The 23,661-nt window shown below is 47.2% G+C and overlaps 2 protein-coding genes across 3 annotated transcripts in view; both read right to left on the reverse strand.

Moving 5' to 3' along the window:
- Positions 1-475: 475 nt before the first annotated feature.
- On the reverse strand, positions 476-2,436 carry LOC142896611 (dickkopf-related protein 1-like). The gene is made up of 4 exons (XM_076038390.1): positions 2,093-2,436; positions 1,801-1,945; positions 1,452-1,586; positions 476-1,352 (listed from the first exon to the last, which is right to left on the reverse strand). The coding sequence occupies exons 1-4, from the start codon at positions 2,303-2,305 to the stop codon at positions 1,087-1,089; spliced, it is 759 nt and encodes a 252-aa protein (XP_075894505.1). The 5' UTR covers positions 2,306-2,436; the 3' UTR covers positions 476-1,086.
- A 1,801-nt stretch (positions 2,437-4,237) lies between these two features.
- LOC142896574 (cGMP-dependent protein kinase 1) overlaps positions 4,238-23,661 on the reverse strand; it is an 85,774-nt gene continuing 66,350 nt past the window's right edge. For both annotated transcript variants that reach the window (XM_076038307.1, XM_076038306.1), the window contains exons 8-18: positions 16,614-16,679; positions 14,597-14,671; positions 9,468-9,564; positions 9,197-9,336; positions 8,999-9,088; positions 7,940-8,081; positions 7,380-7,543; positions 7,137-7,259; positions 6,968-7,030; positions 6,789-6,855; positions 4,238-6,701 (exon numbers count right to left, since the gene is read on the reverse strand). In XM_076038307.1, the coding sequence (XP_075894422.1) occupies positions 6,603-6,701; positions 6,789-6,855; positions 6,968-7,030; positions 7,137-7,259; positions 7,380-7,543; positions 7,940-8,081; positions 8,999-9,088; positions 9,197-9,336; positions 9,468-9,564; positions 14,597-14,671; positions 16,614-16,679 (1,126 nt within the window). In that variant the 3' untranslated portion in view covers positions 4,238-6,602. The remainder of the gene's footprint in view (positions 6,702-6,788; positions 6,856-6,967; positions 7,031-7,136; positions 7,260-7,379; positions 7,544-7,939; positions 8,082-8,998; positions 9,089-9,196; positions 9,337-9,467; positions 9,565-14,596; positions 14,672-16,613; positions 16,680-23,661) is intronic.

Below are 23,661 nucleotides of genomic sequence, written 5' to 3' on the forward strand. Positions count from 1 at the left end.
GATTCAGCCACATCCTGCTCTGTTTTTGATGCTCATCACAACCCTGGATGCACCGTCCTCTGGCAGGATGTGGCCTCCAGACTTAATGACTCACTACAGTTTGTTGTTAAGTACCCTCTCTACGGAGCGTGTGCCACTTTTTTTTTTTTTTTTTTTAGCAATTGAGAATAATGAGTCCTAGAAGCCAATGTGGGCCAAACATTTAAACTATCCACTCAGCCTTAACCGCTGATATGTAACGGCCAAACAACAGGGAGCAATTTCTTAAATAACTCTTGCTTTCCATGGGGGAGCGGTGGTCGAAGCTATTTTCCACCCAAACCAAATAATAATTGCCCTATTGGATAAACTACAGCAGCGTTCATGTTTGTTGGGCCCCACCGAGGCCCCATTATTTTCCCAGAGACCTTTTTCTTTTCTCCTATTTCGTGTCAAACTGTACCGATGACAAAATGAGGGCAGAAAGAGAAGAGGTGCGTTCACCACATGATGTTTAATAAAACAAATATATCCAGCTTTTCTATAACATTTTCTTATAAAACAATATATAAACACATTTACAATGCATGCAGCACCATTTCTCTCTGTAATACTCAAATAGACAGAAATCACTAGCTCAATTAAGTGCCGCCTCCAGGACAATATTTACAATACAGTAATTTACTGCAATAACTGAGGCTTGAAGTTCCATAAAAAGAGAAACAAAACAGCTCTGCCGTTACCGACGACATACATCGATCTCCCCGAGACTTCTGAAATGTCACTTCCGAATCTCCTCCATCTGCCGATGGGGGAAATCGGATCAGCTCGCCTCGCGAATGTCGCATCCCTCTGGGTGTATCAGCTTCCCAGGAATCAGGTCCATCCTTCCGGGTGCTGTTTGTGTCAGCAAAATTTAGGCAGGAAAGAATGTCTTTGGGTGCCGGGTGTCTGTGTTGGTCTGTCAGCATCTCAGGTGAATGCAAGGCTGGAATCTTGTTGGTCAGTGTCTGACTGTTTTTTTTTTTTTTTTTCTGTGTGTGTGTGTGTGTGTTGTGTGTGTTTGTGTGTGTGTTTCTGTCTCTGTGTCGTCCAAAGGCAGCCGCGTCAGCGTCTCTGACAGGTGTGTAGATTCCGTGCTGCAGTCCTGCTGACACTGTGGTCCCTCTCCCCCTTGTCGGGCCGGCAGGTCATGCCGTCTCCGCAGTTGCAGCGCTGGAAGAGCTCCAAGCCGTGAGTGCCTTTCCTGTGGTGGCGCGTGCACACCTGGCCCTCTGTCAGCACGGGCTTGCAGATGCGAGACCAGAAGTGTCTGGCGCAGCAGAGGCCCTCGGAGCAATCTGTGGACCTCAGGCAGGTGTCGCCTTCCATGCCTGGAAAGAATGAATAGCAGATTGATGAGTTCAACTGGGAGGGGAAAACGAGAGTAATTGCGTTGACTCAAAACAGTTGATGATGTAAGAGATGCGCACCTTTCACAGCATGAGGCTGATTGCTGTGGGCAGTTGGAGGCATTTTGGTGTGATGCTCCGCGGTGCTGTTGTGTTTGTGCCAGCCGGTGACGATGGATGCATCTGTTCCGTCTACGTCCATAACCTGGCAAACACCTAGACATCGCAGAGGAAGGAGAAGACAACATGAGGGTTTTTGTTTGCGATACAAAATTGCCGTTGCGCACGAAAACTGAGTGTTGGATTCGGAGGGAGGGGGGGTGGATAAATACGCAGATTGCCTTCGGCGTGACCTCGGGCAAGCGAGCTGATCTCAGCCATCGCGAATCATAAATGGCTGTAATTATGCCGGGCTGGAGCTCTTCCTTACCGTTGATGCAGCGGTTTCCTGCGCAACACATGGAGTCCCGCGAGCAACGCTTGCGGATCTTCCGGCAGGGCAGGCAGACACCTCGGGCGTCGCTGCAGAACTCGTCCCCTCCGCAGTCATCGTCAGCCGCGCAAACACCTGCCAGCTGCGTTGTTGGAAAGGGGAAAACACGATTAGATTAAGAAAGAAAAAAAGAAAAAAAAAGTCCCTCGCAAAAGTGCGTAAATCGGTCGCAACTTCTTAAAATTGCCCGTTGCGCACGGCATCAAGTTTTGTGCGACGGGGAATTTACCTGCAAGGTGTCAGCGGATCTGTGTCCCGCGCCTCCCGAGGGGGAGGTGCGCGGGCTCGGGCTGACAGTGTCGGCGCCTTTGCTTCCGAAGACCCCCGGCAAGTTCTTGATGGAGTTGGAGTTCACCGGGACGGTCCCCGCGTAAACTTCCCAGAGGTATCCAAAGAGCGCGAGATACGCAAGCAGTGCGCGTTGCATTGACGGGATCTGCATGTTGTTTGTTGTTGTTTTCCTCTTCGGATGCGTTGACAGCACGCAGAAAAAAACAAAACAAAGCAAAGCAAAGCAAAGCAAATCTCCTCGTTGGTGATGAAAAAAAAAAGAAAGAAGTTGGGTGACAAAGTCCAAAGCGGGCCTCGAGTCCTGATCCAGCAGCGCTGAGACAGTGTGTGTTCTTCGACACGATGCTGCCGAGCGTCCTGCCTGCCGGGTCCCTGGATGATCTCTTTATACATGTGGACCTGTTTGTCTTCCCGCCCCTCGCTAAGCACAACAAAGACGGAGGGGTGGAATTTCAAAGAGAGCCCCACTGTACGGAAATGGCCGTCTATTCTCCGCGCGCAGGACCGCGTTTCACAATGTTTGTGTAATGATAATGAACCGCAGAGCCTCCCGTGTCCATCACCCGGTGACGCACGTTGGAAATTATAGCCGACGCGCCGGGACTTTCGTGAACCCAGTCATTATTAAATCAAATATTTTTTTATTTTTCAGATAACAGCCTGATCGCGTTTTTCGTAAAGGTTTACTGTATAAACACCATTGTTCAAATAGAGGTTTAAAACCTCAGACTCCCCCACCCCCACCCCCCGTTCTGCTATCCTCATAATTATTTACTACGGCGATCGATGAATAGTCGCTGCCAGTTTTTCTATAATCCATAAAATCTTTTTTTTTCTTCATTTTTCCAAAGTGTTGCATACGATTTTAATGGACAAAAAAAAATTAAATGTAGACCAGAGTTAAAAACAAAACAAAAAAAACAATCATTTTAAAAGATCTCCCCCCCCCCCCCCCCCCCCCCCCCCCAGTTTTCAGTTTCACCCCTCTCTCACAATCCCGGGCGTTCCTTCCCCAAAGTCTGCCACCCTTCAAAGCTGCCTGCTTATTCCAGCCCTCTTTGACATTCAAGTGGTTGCGTGAAGACGTTGATTGAAGTGACTCGCGTCGATTAACCACTGCATTTGATCCCTCTGATAGCCAGCGGGGCAATTATCCCCCCAAAGTGTGCGTCATTACACCAGTGGCGGACATCAATGTGTAGGATATGCAGACCATTAAGAGGTGCGAAAAGTTTACCGAATTAATGGACTTCCGCGGCGAGGCCTTTCAGGGTTGACTGGCACTTGGAGATTAAAGGCGGCTCTGATCTGTCTGTCGGTCCCTTTTGACGCTGCGCCACTTTGAGATATGTCTCGTCTCCCCCCACCCCCCCCACCCCATCCCACCCCACCCCACCCGGCCCAGATGAGCAAATACATGTGTTTACCCCCCCCCCCCCCCCCAAACTAATCAGCGACCTTATCTTTCATCTACGAAAACGCGCCTTTGTCACATTTCGAGGAGGGGAGACGCGCACCGGCGCCCAGGTGCGTCATGGAGACGCGCCTGCGCTCCATCTCGGCACTTGGGACGTCAATGTGGCCGCTCGCGGTTTAGTGTTGTTGTATACGTGCGTGTGCACATATCAGGACGCCCGACACCTGACAAACACACCGAAGCGACCCGTCTCTTTCCCCCGACACCCCCTTTTTTTTTGAGCGAATGAATGACACGTTATCGTTTGAAGTGGAGCTTTTATCTCCGTTTTACTCCATGTCAGTGCGCGTAAGGTGAGCTTCTTTGACGCGTCTCGATCCTCTTTGATCTGACGGAGGTGTCAGTCACCCTGTTGTTACGAGCCGAGAAGCCAGGTCCCGCAGTGCGCACAGGAGCTGAGACACCAGCCCCAGTGGACGCCATGCAACTGGTTACCAGGACTCAGCCTCCAGTTCCCGTCAGAAAGAGACTTTCTTTGTCTTACCTGCAGCTCCCCCGTGTGGCAAGCGCACGGCATTGCGTCCACACAAGCAGAGCCCTATCAAATAACCAAGGAACAGTCACCAGTCAAAAGTATTGTTTTTTTTTACTCTATAATTTTTAAAAAAAAATCTTACATGTGGCACTCTGAAAACAAAAGAAAAACAATTTACAGCAGAATTAACATCAAAACACAAGGCAAACATCCGGTAACGTTGCAGAAGGCGATTGATATAAGACTTGTAAAACAGTGGTTCGTAAAGTGATGGACAACATAAGGCTTTGTGATAAAAACATAACCTGCTCAGAGAAGAGATTTTTCAGAGTCAGTCGGTTTGGTTTCCTGGGATGAAGAGCGGCTGGAGCAGTTCAGTGTTGTTTCGTTGCTTCAAGCAAAGCGAGAAAACGTGGATGGCAATGCATTAAGGTTAGTGTTATCACACCATCGATTGTCAGCCGGGGTAAACATCAACGTTATATATATATATATGTGTGTGTGTGTGTGTGTTTCTAATGTTTTTGTTTTACTTTCCCATGTTTGTTAGATGTTAAAAACTGCAAATCATTTGCGCCGTTTCTTTCCGGGTGACAAATGGCTCCTCTGGTGTGTGCTGACGTCTCGGGACCATTCAAGATGTGTGAAGAAAAGCATATCATTGCAGCCGTATCAGTTTTCAAAGATCAGGCGATACATATCCCTGTGAGGTTACTCATAAACTACAAGTAGGTGTCGGTGTACCGTTTTTGTCAGCCATCGGATGGCTTGGAAATGACTCTCCTCCCCCGCTGCAATTACTGCCAGTAATAAATAGTCACAAAAAGGGAGGGAAAGCAGCCATCTAAGACAACACGTTTCTGAGGTGTGTATGTGTTCGTGCAGCATTGAAAAGGACTTGTGATGTTCAAATTTGTATGCCGTTGATTTAAGGCACTTGCATTTGTTCGGATTCCAAGCTCTGACTTTGGGACATGGACGCTGATGAGCTGGCTCGCGAGCTAGTTGCTGCTAGCCTCTGTGGTGCTAAATTGTGCTAAGATGATGAAGTGTTTTCGTGGTGACTTTTTTTTTTTTCAAAGATTGCCAAAACGGTGTATTCGCAGTAAAAAAAAAACAAAAAAAACTTAAAAGCAGAGATTAGAGAACATTTTTTATCGATAATTGAAAGAGAGGATTAAAAACTTTTCGTTAGCCTCGGGAATAGCACGGAGCACAATCCAACACGGCATCGAGTGATAAAGGAATAGAAATTTCACCCAAAAGTCACAAGCTGACACAAGTCTCCAATCGTTAAGGTGAAGGAGTCAAGTACATTAGAAAGAAGTCAAGCACAAAAATAATCACAATACAAATTAAAAAAGCAAAAAAACAAAAAAAACAGAACAACAACCAGTACTGTCATCTCACCATCGCTTATTAAAATTGATCAATACCAGCACCAAAGACGCTTAAACCATGTTCACAGTTAAGTCTGAACTATACAGGGGTGGAGAGAGGACGAGGCATTTAGGGTGTGTAGTAGCGTTCATACTTGCGAATAAAGCATTTCAAAGCACGAGAAATAAAGTGTGTGACTTCATCTACGGATGCTCTGTGAGTTTGCATGAGCGTGCCGACGCACTGGCTGATGGTAACGTCACATGGTAACTGACATTTGCTGCGCGTCGGTGTCTGCGGTTGGTTAAAGATCGGAAGCAGGCCGCTTCATGAGTCACGTCTCTGCACTGAATGCACAGCGTTTGTGCTTTTGGATGAAGGGCTGCCCCCCTCATGACACCAGGTGCAGCGTACGATTGGGAGCCAGGGCGGGTTTTTTTTTTTTTTTTTTTTTTTTTTTATTTTTACAGAGACTTGTGTCTGTGCGCGTGCAGCGTGGATGGATGCCAGAAGGGGGCGACATTCAGGTTGGTCTTGAGCACTTTGACCCTCTGCGCAGTCTCAAGTGGAAGCGAACCAAGATGAGGGGAGGAACGGGACTTCACCATAACAAACAAAAAACAAACAAATAAATACACGAGTCGTCGTCCTTCCTTCAGGAGTGGACGGTCACGTCGTTTATCCTCCCTAAGAATTGATGTTCCTGACTTCAGAACCAGCCTCTTTTCGCAAACGTCTACTGCTGGAGGGTCGGCGTACGCTTGCGTATCCCGCCGCCTCCTTTGCCTTTCGCAGTGAGAGCCGAGTGTGAAGCCGACCCCGGCCGAGTGCTACAGCCGTCCCGATGTAAATGCTTGATCCGGAGCCACAGTGAAATAAAGGCATATCGGTGACCCAGAGGGTTTGCCATCCGTCGTCTTTTCCAAATGCGCTCGTTCCGTTCATTTTTTTTGTATTTATCTTTTTAAAGCAGTTTTTTTGTTATCCTTTTTTTTTTTTTTTGAAACGACTTAGCCGCGGCTTCCAAGCGAACAAAAGAAGAATTTCTTTTGCTGTTTTTTTTTTTTTGTTGTTTAGTTTAAGAAGAAGAGGAGGAGGATTAGGAGGAGGAGGACTTCAGAAGTCGACGTCCCAGCCGGAGTTGTCGTCGGGAGGCGGGTCCTCATTGTCTTCCGGGAAGCTGTCAAAGTTGCCTGTGTCGACTGGTGATTTGACCTGGTTAGAGGGACAAAAGGAATCGCTCAGAGTAAAGTCAAACAACACGTCCCGCGACATACAATGAGTGGAGGCAACAGCACTTACTATGGGGATAATGGGAGGCGTCAGCGTGCCCTTCTTCAAACCCTCCCAGTTAAAGCCCTCGAACCACCTGAGAATAAACAAAGCAGCCACCAAAGGCAGACGAGTCAGACGTTCTGTTCTCGCCCCACCGGTTGCACTTTTTCGGGAGAAATACGTTTTTGATTCACGGGGATTCTTACTTGTGCTTCTGGATGTCTTTGACACCGTTTTTCAAGTTTCCCAGTCTTTCAGTAGGATTGTCCCTGCGCAAGGCCGTCACACACACACACACACACACACACACACACACACATTAGTTCTGAGAGGAAGTCAAACTTGAGCGAAAGGTCCACGAGGAGGGGCACTCACCTGCATAGCTTTTTTATAAGGTTGGCAGCATTTTTGGTGATTTTCTTTGAAAATTCAATCATGTCGATGCCCTTCAGGATGATATTGTAGGTCTTCATGGGATCAGGGCCAGAAAACGGAGGGCTGTCCAGGCAGAAAAAGTCATAAGTGAATTAAAGAAAACAATTTTTTTTATTTTTAAGGCATTGAAATAATAATTTAAAAAAAATCAGCTTTGCATTAGCAAGTCCAGGCTGTGCGTACCTGCCAGTGAGAAGCTCAAACATGAGGATCCCTAGGGACCAGTAGTCTGCCGAGATGTCGTGACCCTTGTTCAGGATGATCTCCGGCGCTACGTACTCCGGTGTCCCGCAGAACGTCCACGTCTTTTTCCCAAAACCAATTTTCTTGGCAAAGCCAAAGTCGACCTACGGGTTAAAAAACAGACAGGAAAACAGAAATCAGTTTATATTTATTTGGCTTCTCACACTAATTCCTGTCTCACTCTCACAGCGGACTGAGCCTCCTCGACGGCCCGGCAGCCAGAAGCCCTGCAGCTTGTTGCCGCTCTGCCAAAATCTACACACTCCACACAAGCGCCGAGAGGGTGGGTTGGTTGGTAGGGGGGTAGATGGCAGCGCCCCAAAAACCACAGAACTCGGCTTACCTCAAGTGTACTTATATAATGCACTGAACACACTTTTGTTTTCCCACTTAATGCCCTTCAAATGTCAGCGGATTCCCTCGCTGCCGCCACAAAGGGAGCAGAGCGCGATTCATCATTTTCCCTCTTAACGTGGCTAATCCCCAGGCTGCCGTCTCACCAGTTTGGCGTAGCCCCTGCGGTCCAGTATAAGGTTCTCTGGTTTGAGGTCTCTGTAGATGATGCCTTTGGAATGCAGGTAGGCGAAGGCCTCCACCACACACGCCGTGTAGAATCTGGTCGTCGAGTCGTCAAACGAACCCCTGGGAGCGAGAGAAGGATTTGCACGGTCAAAATTTAGCGCCATCGTTTGTTTTGAAAAATGAACATACTCAGTGTACACAGTGTACAAATACTTGGTGTACGCAGCATTTTAAGAGCTTCTTTTTGTCACTTGCTCACCTGCAGCGTATTAATGTGTTAGACCATATTGTGCAAAATTAATTCTACCAATTTGCGCTAAAAACACAGTTCTGAAAAAAGTTGCTGTTTTTTTTTACCTATGACATTTGTAACCGGGTGCTAAACCTATTGGGTTCTCCGTTATATTGTTGTTGTGGATGGCTGCCACCAGGAGGCAGTCTATCGTTCCGCCGGGTGCGAGTTGTGAGGACTTAAAAGTAAGTGCGGCCATCAGGAGGTGGCGTGAAACGTTAAATATACAGGTGTCAGTGATTATGAGTGAGTGTGCGATAGCTACGTGTGCGATAGCTACGTGTGCGAATGCTAAAACGGCTAATCGCCGAAGCTACACGTGACTCTGAGTATCACACATAAAGAGTCAATGACTGTGTCGAGTCAAGTTATTTTCTTTTATTTATTGAAATGTTTGTTTCCACGTTGTATGATGATCTCCTGCCACTGCCGTTTTTTTAGGTTGTACTTTTTATTTTATGAATAGTTGTGTTACTCTTGAAACAAAACTATACTACTTTTTTTTTTGTTGCCTGCCGTTAAACCACCTAAAAGAAAAGATTCATTTAATTTTTTTGTATGCCAGTGTATTTTTACTGGCTTTCAGCAGAATGCTAAATAAATAAATTAAATAAGCTTTTTTTTTTTTTCAGGGGGCTGAGGGCACTATGTACAGTTTTTTTTGTAATCAGTAAAACACAGACTGATCTTTCAGGCACCAGGAGTTCAAAAAAAAAAAAAAATCTGAAATGTTTTAACAGCTCACCGGTCTCTGAGAATTGTCCACAGCTCTCCACCTAAACAAGCTTCCATCAACATGTAGAGGTACTTTCTGTCCTTGAATGTTCTGTAGAGCCTGTGAATAAAAATAAAAAAAAGAGATACCTTCAAGCTGAGATCAGGGAGGAAGAAAAAAAAAAATCTTCATCTGGTTCACAACAACACTGTGAAACACTGAACGCACCGTACGATGAAGTCAGAGTGCGCCTCCTGCATGATGAGCTTCTCGGAGCGGATGTGCTCCTGCTGCCTCGTGTCCACGATGTGTCGCTTCTTCAGGATCTTCATGGCAAATGTTTTGTTCTCCTCGCTTTTGAGCTGCACCTGTTGGCAGGGGACAAAGGAGGGAACACAAATGTAAGAACAGCCGGCCATGACCTCAACCTGGACAGCCCGTTTCCCAAACAAAATAACCAAACAATTTCTTGTCATAGTCGGGCCGCGGCGCTCCGTACCAGCTCCACTCGACCGAAGCCGCCGACCCCCAGCGTGTCGATGATGTTGAAATCAGCCAAGTTGAGATTGGAGAAAAAGGCATTTTCTGCTTCGCACCTTGGAAAGTAAAAAATAAACAAGATTAGAAATACTGTTTACAATCTTCGACAAGCTAAGACTCCAACAACGTACCTGTTCCCCAAATCTTAGAAAGTCAACAATTAGACCCAGTGGAGTTCTATCACCTCATTAATTATCCATTTGACCTCCAGAGAGCTGCATAGTTAGCCCTCTGTTTACAGCCTCCTGCAGAAACACTTGTTTTTTGTTTTTTTTTTAAACTTTCTGCTAAATCTAAGGCTTTGTTGGACCTTCTGTTGGTGTGTAAGTGCAAACAAACAACAAGTAAGGAAATGTGTGAGTGCCCTTTGTGACATCACAAGCAATCTAGCAAACATTTTCTGAAAGGTGGAGTTAGCAACAGAAGCAGAAGTTCACTGAAAGTCAGAGTCCTGTATAAAAAAGAGACTTCGGTAAAAACGAATGCGCGCTGAATTTCAGCCTCAATGAAAGACGACATTCAAGAGTGAGGCGAGTACTTAGAAGGACGTTTTTGTGTTGGAGCCTGGTCCAACCCACCACCTTGTCCTCACCGACACCCTGTCCCCAGCTCGTCCCCGTTTCCCCCCGGGACAGAACATCCGTCACACTAGCCGCGCACCACTCAGCTGTCCCCGTGCTCGTCCTTTATCCCTCGGTGCCCCGTGTCTCCTGGAGGGGGGTTATTGTTTGATCCAGTATCATCTGTGCTACTCTGGATCAGTGGGCTTAGAACAGATCTGCGGTCCAGCGAACCTATCTGGGTCACTCAGAGGGACGCCATAATGTCACGCCTCACCTTGCATTAAGTACAGCTGTAAACATGTCACAGACAGCAGAAATAATCCCCTGGAAAAACCGCAGACTTCTTCCCTATAAAGCAGCAGATGGTTACATTCACTGACCCACTGGGTAAAAACACAACTGTTTTTATACCGCCGTCCGTTTGAAGGCGCTCTTTCCGGACCAAGTTTATGAGGCCATCTGAGATGTGGGAACTGAGAATCTCTGACACACACAGCTTCAATGCTTCCACCACAAGCTGAAATGATGAAGGCCTTTTCCCTGCACGATGGATGCAGTGCACGGCACGTGCAGGCAGGCTAGTAACCAGGGCAGCCCATGTTTGGAATTTTATTTTTGGTGACGGGGGGTTCGTGATGGGGGGGCATGGAAGAATTTTTTTTTTTACAATTAATCCTCCCGTCTTATTCGCTCCTCGTGCCGTCTGGATGCCAGCCCGTGAAAATCAGCGCGTCCTAAAGCGCTTCCCTGCTTAGCAAAGCGGGCGGGATTATCACCAAAATGTCAAGGTGAGTCGCAGGTTCGGGGAAATTGGGCGAGCGGAAAGGAAGAGGAGGGGAGAGGAAGAAGCGGGCTGGAGGTGTTAACGCCCCGTTAACGATGGACGACCACAGCCAAATTAGGAGGGTAATTTTCCACCACACACGCCACGTGTCTGGTTTGAAGCAGTGCTTCTTAAGTGTGTCACACGGCGGTGGATTTAGATTTTTTTTTTTTTTTCTGTTGACATTCCATGCATGCGTGACAATCCGACAAAATGCAGAATGTTTTTTCGTCATGAGCCTAAAATCAAAATGTAAGAGGGTCTGTGTTCACTAACGCTCTAGTGGGAACTACTTTTTGCACAGGGACACATGCAATGAAGCCTAGGAGCCAGCAGATGGCAGCGTATCCCAGCGTGAAGTCTGATTGAGCTGTGAACTGCCTGCTGATGGAGTGAAAATCTCTCATCAGGGCTGAATATTGTATCGCCACTTTGCGGCATAAGGAGGAACTTTTATTTTTCGATCGAAACATCACTTTAGTTTGCTGATGACATTCAGGAGATAATTCTCATTAACTGCTTTGTTTCGATAAAAAAAACAAAAACAACAACAACACCGAGCATCTCCCCCCCAGACTGAAGCCAGCCAAGGACACAGGCAGAGTGAGAGAGAGAAAATATTGACAAAGTGGAAACGTAACAGAAATACAAATATGGATTTTTTTTTTTTTTTTTTTTTTTTTTTTTTTCTGAGCGTCAGTGGCTGAAGTCGGGCAACATGACACCATCCGGCAGACGCAGCGGGACTCGGACCTTACATCCACTTTAAATAGACGCCTGAACGATGACCTTGGATGTAAACCGACGAAGGAGCTGGCCGTATCCAACGCTGTGCCGTAAACACTCGGCGGGCACCTCGACGCTGAGGCCCCCAGTAGTGACACTCGAGTAATGCTGCCTTATTTATTCTGTTGGCTGAAGGATCAAGAAGCACCTCGCTGAGTGATCGGTAAATGGATGAGGTCATACCGAGTGATGCAATCCCCAAGTGTTTTTACAAGTGTGTGTGTGTGTGTGTGTGAGTGTGTGCGCGCGCGCGCACCATTTCCCTCATGTCCTTTGCTTCTGTTCTTTCAGGTCCACACCGAGACCAAGTGAGTCAATGTTTTCATTAATTTTCTGTTTTCTTTTAAAGACAGACTAAACTTTTTTTCCCCCTCCCCTGACTGTTACTCTTCCTTTTAAGGCATTTTCCTCATCGCCTATTATTTTCCGACCTGCATTTTTGCTTCGCCGTCCTTGTGCCACACTTTGTTTGTTTTAACTTTGTTTTTCCAAAGTGCTCTGCAGTCCATATGACAGCGGAGGACACAGGAACGTTCAGTACAGTGTTGCAGACCTCTCGCACCTGCTGACCTGCTCCCATCTGGATGTTATTTAATGGTCTCAATAGTTAATACGATTAGATTTTATACATATACAAATATATATATATATATATATATATATGTCAATATATACACAAATATTTTGACATATATATGATAGATATGTCTGTACATGTGTATTTATTTGCTGTATATTTGCATGTACATACAGACAAATATATAATGAAAAGTCAACCATCTATCCATCTATCTATCTATCTATCCATCTATCATCTGGACAGAGAATGGGCTCAAAAGAACATGCTTGTCTTCATTTTTTAGTTTGTATCCCCCTGATTAACTTGTTTCTTTTTACTTTATGTTTGAGCAGAAAGAAAGAACTCAGGCACCTCAGAAGTGACCGACACTGCATAAAACTCCTCCCCCCGCAGAGAGGACGCTGAGGCCTGATCAAAATGTGCGCGTATAGCACCGAGCGGGGAGCTGGTCCTAAAAGAAGAGATCTGTCAGCCACTCGGGGAGCAGCTGCGGCGCTGCTTTGCTGCTCCAGCACTGCTGCGTTGTGACGATGCACTACGACCAATTAGAGACCTCTTTTATCAGTCGGGGGTCCTGACTCAGACTTTATTCAATGGGAAATAAAAATGTATTGGACTGGAAGGGACACACACACACACAAATCCGCGCACATACACACACACAATGCAGAAGAAAAGCTGCCATAATCAGGGTGAAAATAGCAGCTTTGAGGAGAGCAGAGGGAAGGAGAGCGGCTTCATCTTTTGAGCTAGTTCCTGTACTCGTGTGAAGTCGCTTTAATTACGCAGGCCAGGAGCTCATCACCTCTGTGGGCTTCGCAAGCTGCAGAGGAAACAACATCATCTGCTCCTCCAGCTGACATCCAAGGCAGGAAAAACCAACAAATGTTGCCAGGAACCTCTGGAAGAGCCAGAGCGGATCCTCTCCACAGAAGAAAAACACCCAGCAAATGTCATGTGCACGGACCAGAGAGCAGTCCCAGAATACTCACGCCGAATCAATTATTCCTTAGAGGGGCAATTCATCTGAAAATTTGAATTCCTCACTTAAGTAAACCCGATTATGGTTATTTTTGAGCTGGTTCACCTGAAAATGTGAATGTTTTGTCTATATTATTTTTAATAAAGTCAACTGCTAGAAAACAAACTAACCCATACATTGACATGCCGATGGTGGAGGCTGCTTCACAGCGGCCAACCTGCACATCAGGATTAATTGTCTCACCCACAGACAAGTCACGGTACGCACTGAAGGAGCCAGGAATTAAAGCCACCCTTCAATCAGACGACCGCTCCCAGCTCCTGAGGAGCAGATGCACCTGGTTTGCACGCTGTCCAAATTAAATTTTTGATTGATTTATACACTGGCTGGTGACATGGCTGTTTTGAGTCAGGTGGAGACGGCCCAGTCTTCCAGGCGTATGCACGTCAGCATGCAAACAGCATGAAGGCATTACACAAGTTCACCTTCTGTCGCTTTTGTACGCCTGAGTGCATCTCCACCAAAGGTTTCCATTATGTTGGCATTCAGCAGAATTCTTTCCCACAGCGAAACTCAAGGACGGCGACGTGGTCTTGAAAATGTCATCAGAGGCTCCACTGGCACAGTGGCCAGCGGCACACGACTTGAAAAAGAGTGAAACCCTTGGAACTGTCCCTTTAACTTGCCTGCGCTAACAGATCAGCGGCGGTGAACGAAATGCAGAGAGCAGCTTTCTGTTCGTCACACTTCAGCTGTCTGAGGTGAACCTGCGCAGAGCCGCAAGCCTCGTCTTCTTTCTGTCCTCACTTCTTCTTTCCTGCAGTCACTGGTGTTCTGTTCTTGTCTTTGCTGACTAAATCCCCCCCGATGTGCTAAAAACTGACTGATGCTTCCAGGCAGTGTCAAAAAACCCCACCCTCCCTTCCATCTCTCTCTCTCTATCACACACACACACACACACACACCCTATTTCCACCTCGGCTCGCAGCGCCAGCCGCATCCCCGCTTGAACCTCGAGATGCCCACTTGATTAAAAAGGCGCCTTGTGCCATCTCTTCCTTTGTTTCCACGGCAACCGTAAATACAGTGCATGTTCACTTCTCAGACTACAGAAGGGTCACGGCCTCTGTTTTCCAGCCTGACAAGCCAGAAATTTAAGAGATGTAAAGACATTAACAAGGTGACCCGGAGCGCATTTCTTCACTGTATGTCAAGATTGGTGTGTAGTGATGATGTTGTGCAGCATATTAAAAATATGCATTCATGAAAACAATACACAAAGGGAGAAAAAAAACAAACAGAGTTTGCACAAAAACGTACACTCATGCAAAATAATTTGTGCACACTGTCTTACTTTGCTTTGGCGTCTGCGTCCTCATTGCTTTTGCAGGACACGTCCTCTAGACAACCAATCATGTGCTTGAAAGAGCTGAAAAACAGGCAGAAATATTTTGTGTTGTTTTTTTTTCTCCTTACAACAGCAGTACAGGAGAAAGCAGTTTTTTCTTTTTTTTTCTTTTTTTTCCTTTTTCCAAGCCCACAGCGAAACACATATGACCAAACGGATTCTAGTCGGTGGGAATGAAGCGGTTTGTACGGCACGCCTCAGGTGATCCGTACCAGCAGAAGGCAAAAAAATTCATGGGGCAGACTGCCGTAAAAACACACAGACAGCCTTTTAAATATTCATCAGTCTGCTTTTAGAGAGAGAAAAAAAAAAACACCGGGTGCAGACAGGAAGTCAGAGCTGCGACGTGGAGGTATAAAATAGTGAGATAGCTGTGGGAGTAAATCTTTTAAAGGGGCAATACGCAATATTATTTTGCTGTGAGAAGGCAAATCGTGTATTTTTCTCCCCACGGGAAAGTCAGAAGAGCCGAGCATCTGTAATGAAAACCCGTGTAACAACCGACTGTCAAAAAAAATAACAACAGGAGAACACAATTATGAAGTGTAAGGAATGAAAACCCTTTTAAAGCAGCCCCCGGGGAAGAATCTAGCAAAGGAAAAAAATAATAAATCCCCTATTTTATTTTCCGTCTTGGAACTGTAGTAAAGTGCGAACGCCAAAAGGACTCCAAACATCCACGAGGTGGAACGGAGCCACGTCCTCTCCGAGCTCATCAAGCTGTCGGAAGATGTAACACACGTGCTGTTCTTCTCCCGCTGAGACCCAAATGCCTTGCGAGCGGAGCCGTTTTCAGCGCCCTCCTCCCCCATTTCCCCTCGCCGCCCCCCTCCCCCCCTCCCACCACCCACCGTCTAAATGTTTATCTGCTCGCGGTGTCTGTTGCGCCGAGCTGCCGACACCCCGCAGCTTTCACTTTTTATCCTCCGCTCTCTCGTTTGTACGAGCGGCCTCGTTTTTCTCCAGGTCTCCTTGTCCCGCTGGTTAAACTGCATGTACACAAAACACGTGGACGAGAGGTGCTCGGAGGTCGGGTCGATTTGGTGTGTGTGTACATGTGTTTCGGAGGTATTTGTGTGTAAGGCGATGTAACAAGAAAAAAAAAACAAAAAACCGAAGCAATCACTTGAGCTGGATGACTCACTGAGGATCACTGACGATGGTGCATTTGCGTTCCGTTCCCGGAGGCCGCAGGGAGTAAGCCGACACCGTCTGGCCCCGCCCCTCACCCACCTCACTCTCCGTTTCCCACCGGCTACAATCTTACTTACGCATTAAAGGACAAAAAAAAAAAGAAAAGAAAAACACAATAAACGTCCAAATGAAATCTCCGACAAGGCGCCAGCTTCCAACCGAGCCCCAGATTAGCTCAGAGCGCCGTGAAGCCGAAAGGAAATATAGATGTACTCTCTGATAATCTCCTGACTAATAGCGATGAATAATGGCCCTCATTTGTCATTCCCGCACACTTTTAGCAGCAGCGTAAATTCTTCGATGAAAGATTTAGGACGCGGGGAGAGGAGGAGGGGAAAAAAAAAACGACGACCCCAACGGCCTCCTTTGACTCGTTCGGACAAACAAGCCCAAAGGATTCGAATCGCCGACATCTGCGTCAGAATGAGTCGACGCCTGAACACAACACGGGAGCCGTGTCTGCTGTTTTCCAAGGCGATGCTTTCTGTGCTGATTTAGAGTCGTAACACGAGCTGACGCACGTCCTCCACCTCGAGTTGTTTAAGACTGAACGATAAAGATCCTAGTTTATATATGCAAAGGATAAAAAAAGATTTCAAGGAACAAAATGTTAAAGTATTTCAGTGATTGAGGCCTGTCAAGATTGAAAATGACGACTTGAGTTGGAGTCATGAGCATTTTTACCAGATTTCTGTCTTTACTCGTTATAATCAGATACATTTTTGTAACAAAAAAACAACAATAATTTTATAAATGTCATGCTACTTACTCTCTATCAATGACAAGACAGGTGACCTCCTCTGCTGCGATGACATTGGCTGTCCTGATGTCCTCCCTGCATACAAAATAAACAAACAAACAATCAGAAACAATTGCAGCAGCAGCAGTTTTGATCTCATGATTACCGTGAAAACATCACTGGTATCTGTTAAAACAGATGTTAGTATTCCAGACTTATAATCGAGCTGAAATGACAGAAGCACTCGAGACTCGTTCGACACCCCATCACTCTATAAATGGCAAGGGCAGGACAGCGAGGGCGCCGCCTGAGTGGCATTACTCTGTATCGGACTTGACGTGGCGCTCGTCTTCCTCCGGTGACGACGCCTCTTCGGAGGAGTCGCCCCAGCCGCACGAATCCTCCGAGTCCGAGTCCCAGGGATCCATCCTCGGCCGAAAGGTCAGCCCTCAAGCAGCGGCACGCAACCTGAGGCCGTCGAGTGCGAATCTCCGAAAAACAGGAGTGGCAGTTCGCTCCGCATTAGTGGTCCACGCTGAAAGACGTCGAGGAGGCAGCAGGTTCTTTGCAAATGGTTCCACCATGGTGACGGGATGGGATGAGACTCCGAATCATACTGAATTTTCCAGACGAGAAGTAAAACCGAGCTGGAAGCGGTTCTGCTCTCCGGAGCTGGTTCCGATTCTGCTGAAAGCGCCGTCGGTAGCTCGCACGCTGCGAATCTGTGAGCTGCTGATCTGAGCTCAGTCACAGCGGCAGCCTATTTCAATAAGGCCAGGTGATAATTCCTCCTTGCACTTTGCCAACTCCCTCGGCCTTCCCTCTTCCAAATGCACACACGCACGCACACACGCAGGCTCCCCGCCTGGTCTCGCAAAAGCTACACACATACGTATTTACAGTTGTGTTACAATTGAGTCTTTCCGACAAGAACGTCCCTGAGAAGAAGAGGTGAAGGCCAATCACAGACTTACACTCGGGTGATGGTTGGAGCAGAAGGACGAGTCATTGCACATCTCACTGCACTTTTTCACGTGCAGTATTCTTATTTAATGCTTTTTTATTTGGCGCTGAGAAACCTCCTGTGATCTGCATCACAGACACACACACACACACACACACACACACACACACACACACACACGCACAATACAATAGTCTGGCAAACGCAGCTCCAGCTGTTCTTCTATTTGGCCGTGGCAGCGTCCAATACCAGGCCAGTGAGCACAGCTACGGTATTATTAACCGTGAGAACGGCTGCAGTGAATGCAAAACGGCCCCTGTCAGAACACGGCAACCCGGTTACACCAGGCGCGCTGTGAATGCTGCTGTTGACTTATTTTGTGAGTGGACGCTGCATGTTACAGAAAGACACAAAAGAAGGATTCTTTTTCCATCAACTTCCCAAATGATGCTGAAGGAAAGCCACCTTTTGCAGGGCAGGTTGCTCAGACAACCACGACCACAACCAGTGACAACACGGCTAATAGAACAAGGCTATACTTGATCATTCTGGATGTAGGTTTGTTTTCAAAATACTTCCCCCCACTAGATGCCACCAAATCCTAGACACAGAATCTTTAAAATCCTGCTGAGTGGTGATTCCGGGTGGACTGTTTACATGGGATAAGGTTTAATCTGATCTGGCGTTTACGTGTGACAAGCACTGACCTGGAAGCCGTCTCGCTAAGCTGCGAAAAACACACATTTTCTAAAGCGCCGTTGGAAACAAGTTGCCATTGTTTCCTTCAGCGCCGTTCAGGTCTGTTAGCGCTTCGGAATGCAACCTAAGCGCTCTGCTGGATCAATCATTGAATCTGATGTGTGTGTATCCATTAAAGTGATCCTGTTTTTGCATTCATTTAGGAATTGATTTTTAATGACAAAGACGTACTTTTCCCCGTCAAAACAGGAATATGTCAAGACATCTATTAAAGACCCATGCATCTTCAAAGATTGTAAATCAGGCTTTAATAAACATCTGGTCGCCGGCCCAGCGTGGCCTCCACAGGTGCAAACATCAACAACCTCATTTGTATTCAGAGGAACGACAGCAGCGCCCTTTGGTGTCACGGAAGCGTGCGGCCTACTGCATATCCGTACACTGACGACAAAAACAACACGACACTCAAGACTTGCGGCGTTACGCAAGCAGGAGTGATCCTCCGGAGAGCCGAGAGGGTCTCGCGTTAGAGTGCGGCGGCGTGCCGCTGCTACACCTGCTCGTCTCCGCTCCGCCGCGGCGGGGGAAAACAAACTTCGAGTGCCATCGCGACGGCGCGACACCGCCGCGTTCCGGGGCCGAAACGCAATCGAGACACATTATCTGCCGGAGCGCTCGGCTGTCCGCTAAAGCCCGAGGTGACTCTGAGACCGTTAATTGTCCGGCGTGCGCGTGTGTGTGACTGCGTTCAGGAATTACACGGACGCAGCTGCGAGACGCTTCTGGAACGTCCTTCGACACGGTGTGGATTTCCAGCAGACGGCTTAAATCACAGGGGTAAACGGGCAGGGGGGTTAAGACAAATAGCGCAGGGACTTGCAGGATGAGTGTCGGGTAGTGGCTCCGTGGTGTAGCAGGAGGAGTAAAGCCGGGGCCCAGCACTAGAGGTGAGCGTGGGAGACGCGGCCAGCGGCCTCGGCAGCGAGCGGATTTGACGGCCTGTTTATAAAACTTGCACTTAATACACAGTGTGTCACTCCTGACGCTCGAGCGCTCTCATAACAAAAGACGTCAGTGGCGTGAGATCCCGGAAGAGATCCCTCCCTCCCCGACACACACACAAGGCTGCGGTAAAGTTTGATGAATGCTACGTTAAGGCCTGCGTGCCACACCTTCCTCCTCGATCTCCCAAAGCCGTAATGAGACGTTTTCTGAGGGAGTAAATAGAAAAACACCCCAAAAAGTCCCGTCATACCCGTTGCAAGGTGTTGATTTTGCACCGCACGATTAATTCGCAGACAAAACACAACAAGGCAAAAAAAACCTCTAAATCTCCAGAAAACATAAATTTAGCCCTCTGTTTACAGCCTTGGACAAACACGCTCAGTTTTAGCTTCCTGCTACAACTGATGCTTCGTTGGAGCGTCTACAGGTTTGGATTTGCAAGGGATTTAAGTCTCAGAGGGCCAGTAAACTGACTTTTCTCATCTGAAAGTTCGCCGAATGAATTTAGAAAAAATGTTGGACTTTGACCTTTACCAAAGTCTGATCTTCAATGTTCTTTATATTTTAATTTCAGGCCATTATGACTTTCTTTTCCTTTTTTTCCAAGCCTCCCTCAAGTATAATTTTAAAAGCCTAAAAAGGTTCAAAGTCAGACCTTTGACCTTCACACCGACTCTCAAACTGAGCATCACTTGATTCATGGAGGAATCTTGTTGCGCTTGGTTGTAATTTTTACATTAGTCACTGTGAGATCTCCCCGTCGGCGAGCCGCCACCCTGCCGAGGGATTCGAGCGCCTCGAGGATCCTACGAGCTCCATGCTTGAGATCTTTGTTTGGCGGTGCGTGATACAGCGGCTGCAGCTCTCACAGCTACTCTTACATCCCGGCAAACCCCTTTGGTTCCACCGCCCGAAATAAACGTGAGATTCCCTGTTCGCTGCACGTTGCCAGAAAAAAAAAAAAAAAAAAAAAAAAAGGCAACATGGAATTTGTTATGTAAACAGACTCTCAGCAGCCGGCGGCAAGTTGCAAATGGCTTGTGGCTCGCATAGATGAGTGAACGTTGGGAAAAATCCCAGATCAGCAAAACAAGCAATGTAAAGACACTCATTTGAAAAATAAAGCTTTTTTGCCAGCTGCTTTAAGGCTAATACAGACTTGTTTGTATTGAAGGCAGAGAGAAAAAAAAAAACTCTTTATTTGCACAACGGCGCAATTCATTTACAAATTCAACATTTGCTTTGAAAGGAGCTCAGTGTTTGCCGTGTTTGAAAGAAGTCGGTCACCTATATTTTTACAGTGTCACGTGCTCGGCGACAAAAATATTTGCACAAACACAAACTGCCATTCAGACCTGCAAACAGCTCTGTGAGGGCGGACTTAAGACTGTAATCTTAAAGCTAATATGACAAACCCGTCATTACAAACACGCTAATATTGATCCGCAAAAAAAGGGTTGTTTACCGTGAAGTGGGGAACGTTTAGAAAAATGTTGTTTAGAACAAAGTCATGATGCTAATATTGCACGGTGGTTGAATAATGAAAATAAAATAATACATGACTACTAGTTGAGACAAGCAGCAGGAAACCAGAATGTAGCAACAAAGCGACAAGGGCAGATTTGTGCTTTCTTACACAAAAAGATTTTTAGATTCAGAGAACCAGAATTTTAGGACATTAGCGGTACTGATTCTTTTTTTCCTACTCCTGCTATCTATTTTTCACACATGTGGTAGTAAAAAAAAAAAAAAAAAGTGAAACCCTCAAATTCTGGCCAGATTTTCTACTCATTATTTCAAAACAAAATCTGTTTCAATTTTGTTGCTGACTTCCGTCGTCCTTGTATTTTGAGACGCTTCTTTGCAGTATTGTTCCATCATAGAAACACACACACACACACACACACACACACCTCAGTCAGCCTGAAGCAGCCACTGCGGCCGACAGAGACTTTCGTTCGTAAGCGTGTTGTTGTCACAGATCAAAGGCATCATCTTCACATGGACGCAGCCGCTTTTGAGGGCCTATTGAGTTTCATGAGCAATGGCGGCGGTGGCGGCAACACACACACACACACACACAGGAAACTTCTGATTAGCAAGATGAACAAAAGGAGGCCCCTCTGATCGGGTTGAGCCGGGTTTTTCAAGCACCTCAATCATTTCAATTTTCAAGGCGCACTTGACCATCAAAAGGGGGCGCTGAAAAGGGCCCGACGCTCCGAGACAAAAGGCGCTCGCGGCAACGCAAACTTTCGAGGGGGGGCGATCCTCTTAGGGGTGGGGGGGACGTGCGGTTCCCCGGGATTAAACGGCGCGTGACGTCGTCATCCAAGGCGTCTCGTCAGGATCCTCTGAAGAGGCCGCTGCTCCAATCCTGCTTCCCGAAACAGCGCTGTGGCAGGGCTGCGTGGGGACGATACAGGTGCGATGTCACACAAGTGCAGATGCTCAGCGTGTTAACACACCGGCAGCTCCGTTGCCTTGCACCACTTCATTCCAAAAGCATCGAACCGGCCCCAATTTCACGGCTTCTCGCTGGAGGCAGGATCACATTTCTCTCCGGGAGCTGCAGGCTTTGCAGCGCGTCAAAACGTCCCCGCGTTGCATTTTAATGCTCTGTCATTTTTATAACCGACGGTCATTGGCCGTGACGAGCGAGGGAAGCCCGGCCATCTGTGCATGCAAGGTTTTTTGTTTTTTTTTTTTTTTTCCTTCCGTTCCACCGGAAACGCACGACAACGCGGCAGCTGCTAAATGTTTAGCGGCTGAATGTCTCTCTTTGCGTTCCCGCAGCAGTTTACACTCCCCGCCACCGGAGGTGTGATCAAGAAACTGATTTCACATGTTGAGCCTTGGCCAGCAGCAGCCACAAGATGGCAACGTCTCCACGGCTTTCTGTGCACGGGCAGGCAAAGCCCGGTGCGTGCATGCCTGCATGCGGAGTGCACGACGCACGTTTGAATGACGTCTGCATCCCATCGCGCCCGTTAAAGTCAAATCATTCTTGGGGCTGCCCTCTCTAGTCCCTCAGTCTGATTTTTTTTTATTTTTTTTTTGATGTTTTCAACTAATACACTGACACCGGAGGAGCACATGGCGCGGAGAGGGAAAATATTTCAGCTCAAACTGTCTTTGCCTGAAACCATATAAAACCTTTTACTGCTTATTGCCTCCACTGCGGCTGCACGTCAACAAATCAGTCGGAGCCCGCGGTGAGTGAGCAGGTTACTGCAAACGAACTCTCACTTTAACCGCAAGACCCTTATTTTTCTGTGATTCAGACAGACCTGACGTTTGCGACTCCGCCGACAGCTCGGGGGTTTGTTTTTCAGAGCAGATTTATGAGCTTTTTTTTTTTCCCAGGCTGTGCTTGTAACACCCGACGGAAGCGAAAACCTCGGGCGGAGACACGAGCGCAGGGTGCAAAGTTCGGTCCCGACAGCATTGTGACACCCGTCGTGTCGTGTGACGCTCCGGCAGGTGAGACGGGTCACGCGAGCCAAGTCGGACATGAACTGAATATATCGTGCGAGCGTGTGGTATCTCAGGGATACCGAGCACTGCATTGGTCCATCAAGGGACACTCCACTTTCTCTGGAGCACGTGCACGACCGACTGCAAGCGCGCCACGTTAATTAACGCGGGCTCGCCTTTATCGTCTCGGCAAAATCATTTCGGTCGTAGAAGAAGGAAAAAAAAGTTGCATCTTTGGTACACACGCTGCTCGCGGTGGAGTCGGAATTCATTGCCAATCCATCCTTGTTACCTCCAATCGCTTTCTTCTCGGGATCACAGAGAATTTTCTTCCTTTTCGGGCGTCACATCTTGAAATGCTGTTGGAAGGCCTCCTGTAAATCAGGCCTGACGTCGTGTAATGCGCTGTGCAGCTTTCATCACTCCGAACCGTTTAGCGTGTCACATCCCCCCACCCCTCCAGAACAGTGAGCGGTGTGTGTGTGTGTGTGAGGGGGGGGCAGAAGTAGATAGGAGGGTGGGGGAAGAGGAGGAGGATGATTCCTTTGAAATAAAGAAGAACGGCTTTCATGCTTTGCAACTGTGTTGTCTCAAAGAGCTTGCAGTGTCAGATCTTCATTTATCAACCGCCGAGTCCCGCTGAGCTGCTCCCCAGGATTAATTACCCAAGAACTCTCCAAGAAGCTCAGTTTTTAATTTCCAACCTCCAGCAAAAACGTATTGGTTTTAGCTTCCTGCTAAAACCGAAGCTCCTCTGTGAGGAGGTCCCACAAGGAGAAATAATAATAATGCACTTTGTGACATCAAAAGGGAGCAGATTTTCCAGAGACCTATGTTTTAATAGAGGTTTTCTCTTGCGTTTCACTGGTTAGAATTTCCTGGTTCACTATGTCACTGCATCCCTGATGGGAAACACTGCCAATCTCTTGGATT

Source organism: Nelusetta ayraudi, unplaced genomic scaffold, assembly GCF_046127955.1.
Source record: "Nelusetta ayraudi isolate G7.1 ecotype Tasmania unplaced genomic scaffold, CSIRO-AGI_Nayr_v1 ptg000056l, whole genome shotgun sequence".
In the NCBI taxonomy this organism is placed as follows: Eukaryota; Metazoa; Chordata; class Actinopteri; order Tetraodontiformes; family Monacanthidae; genus Nelusetta; species Nelusetta ayraudi.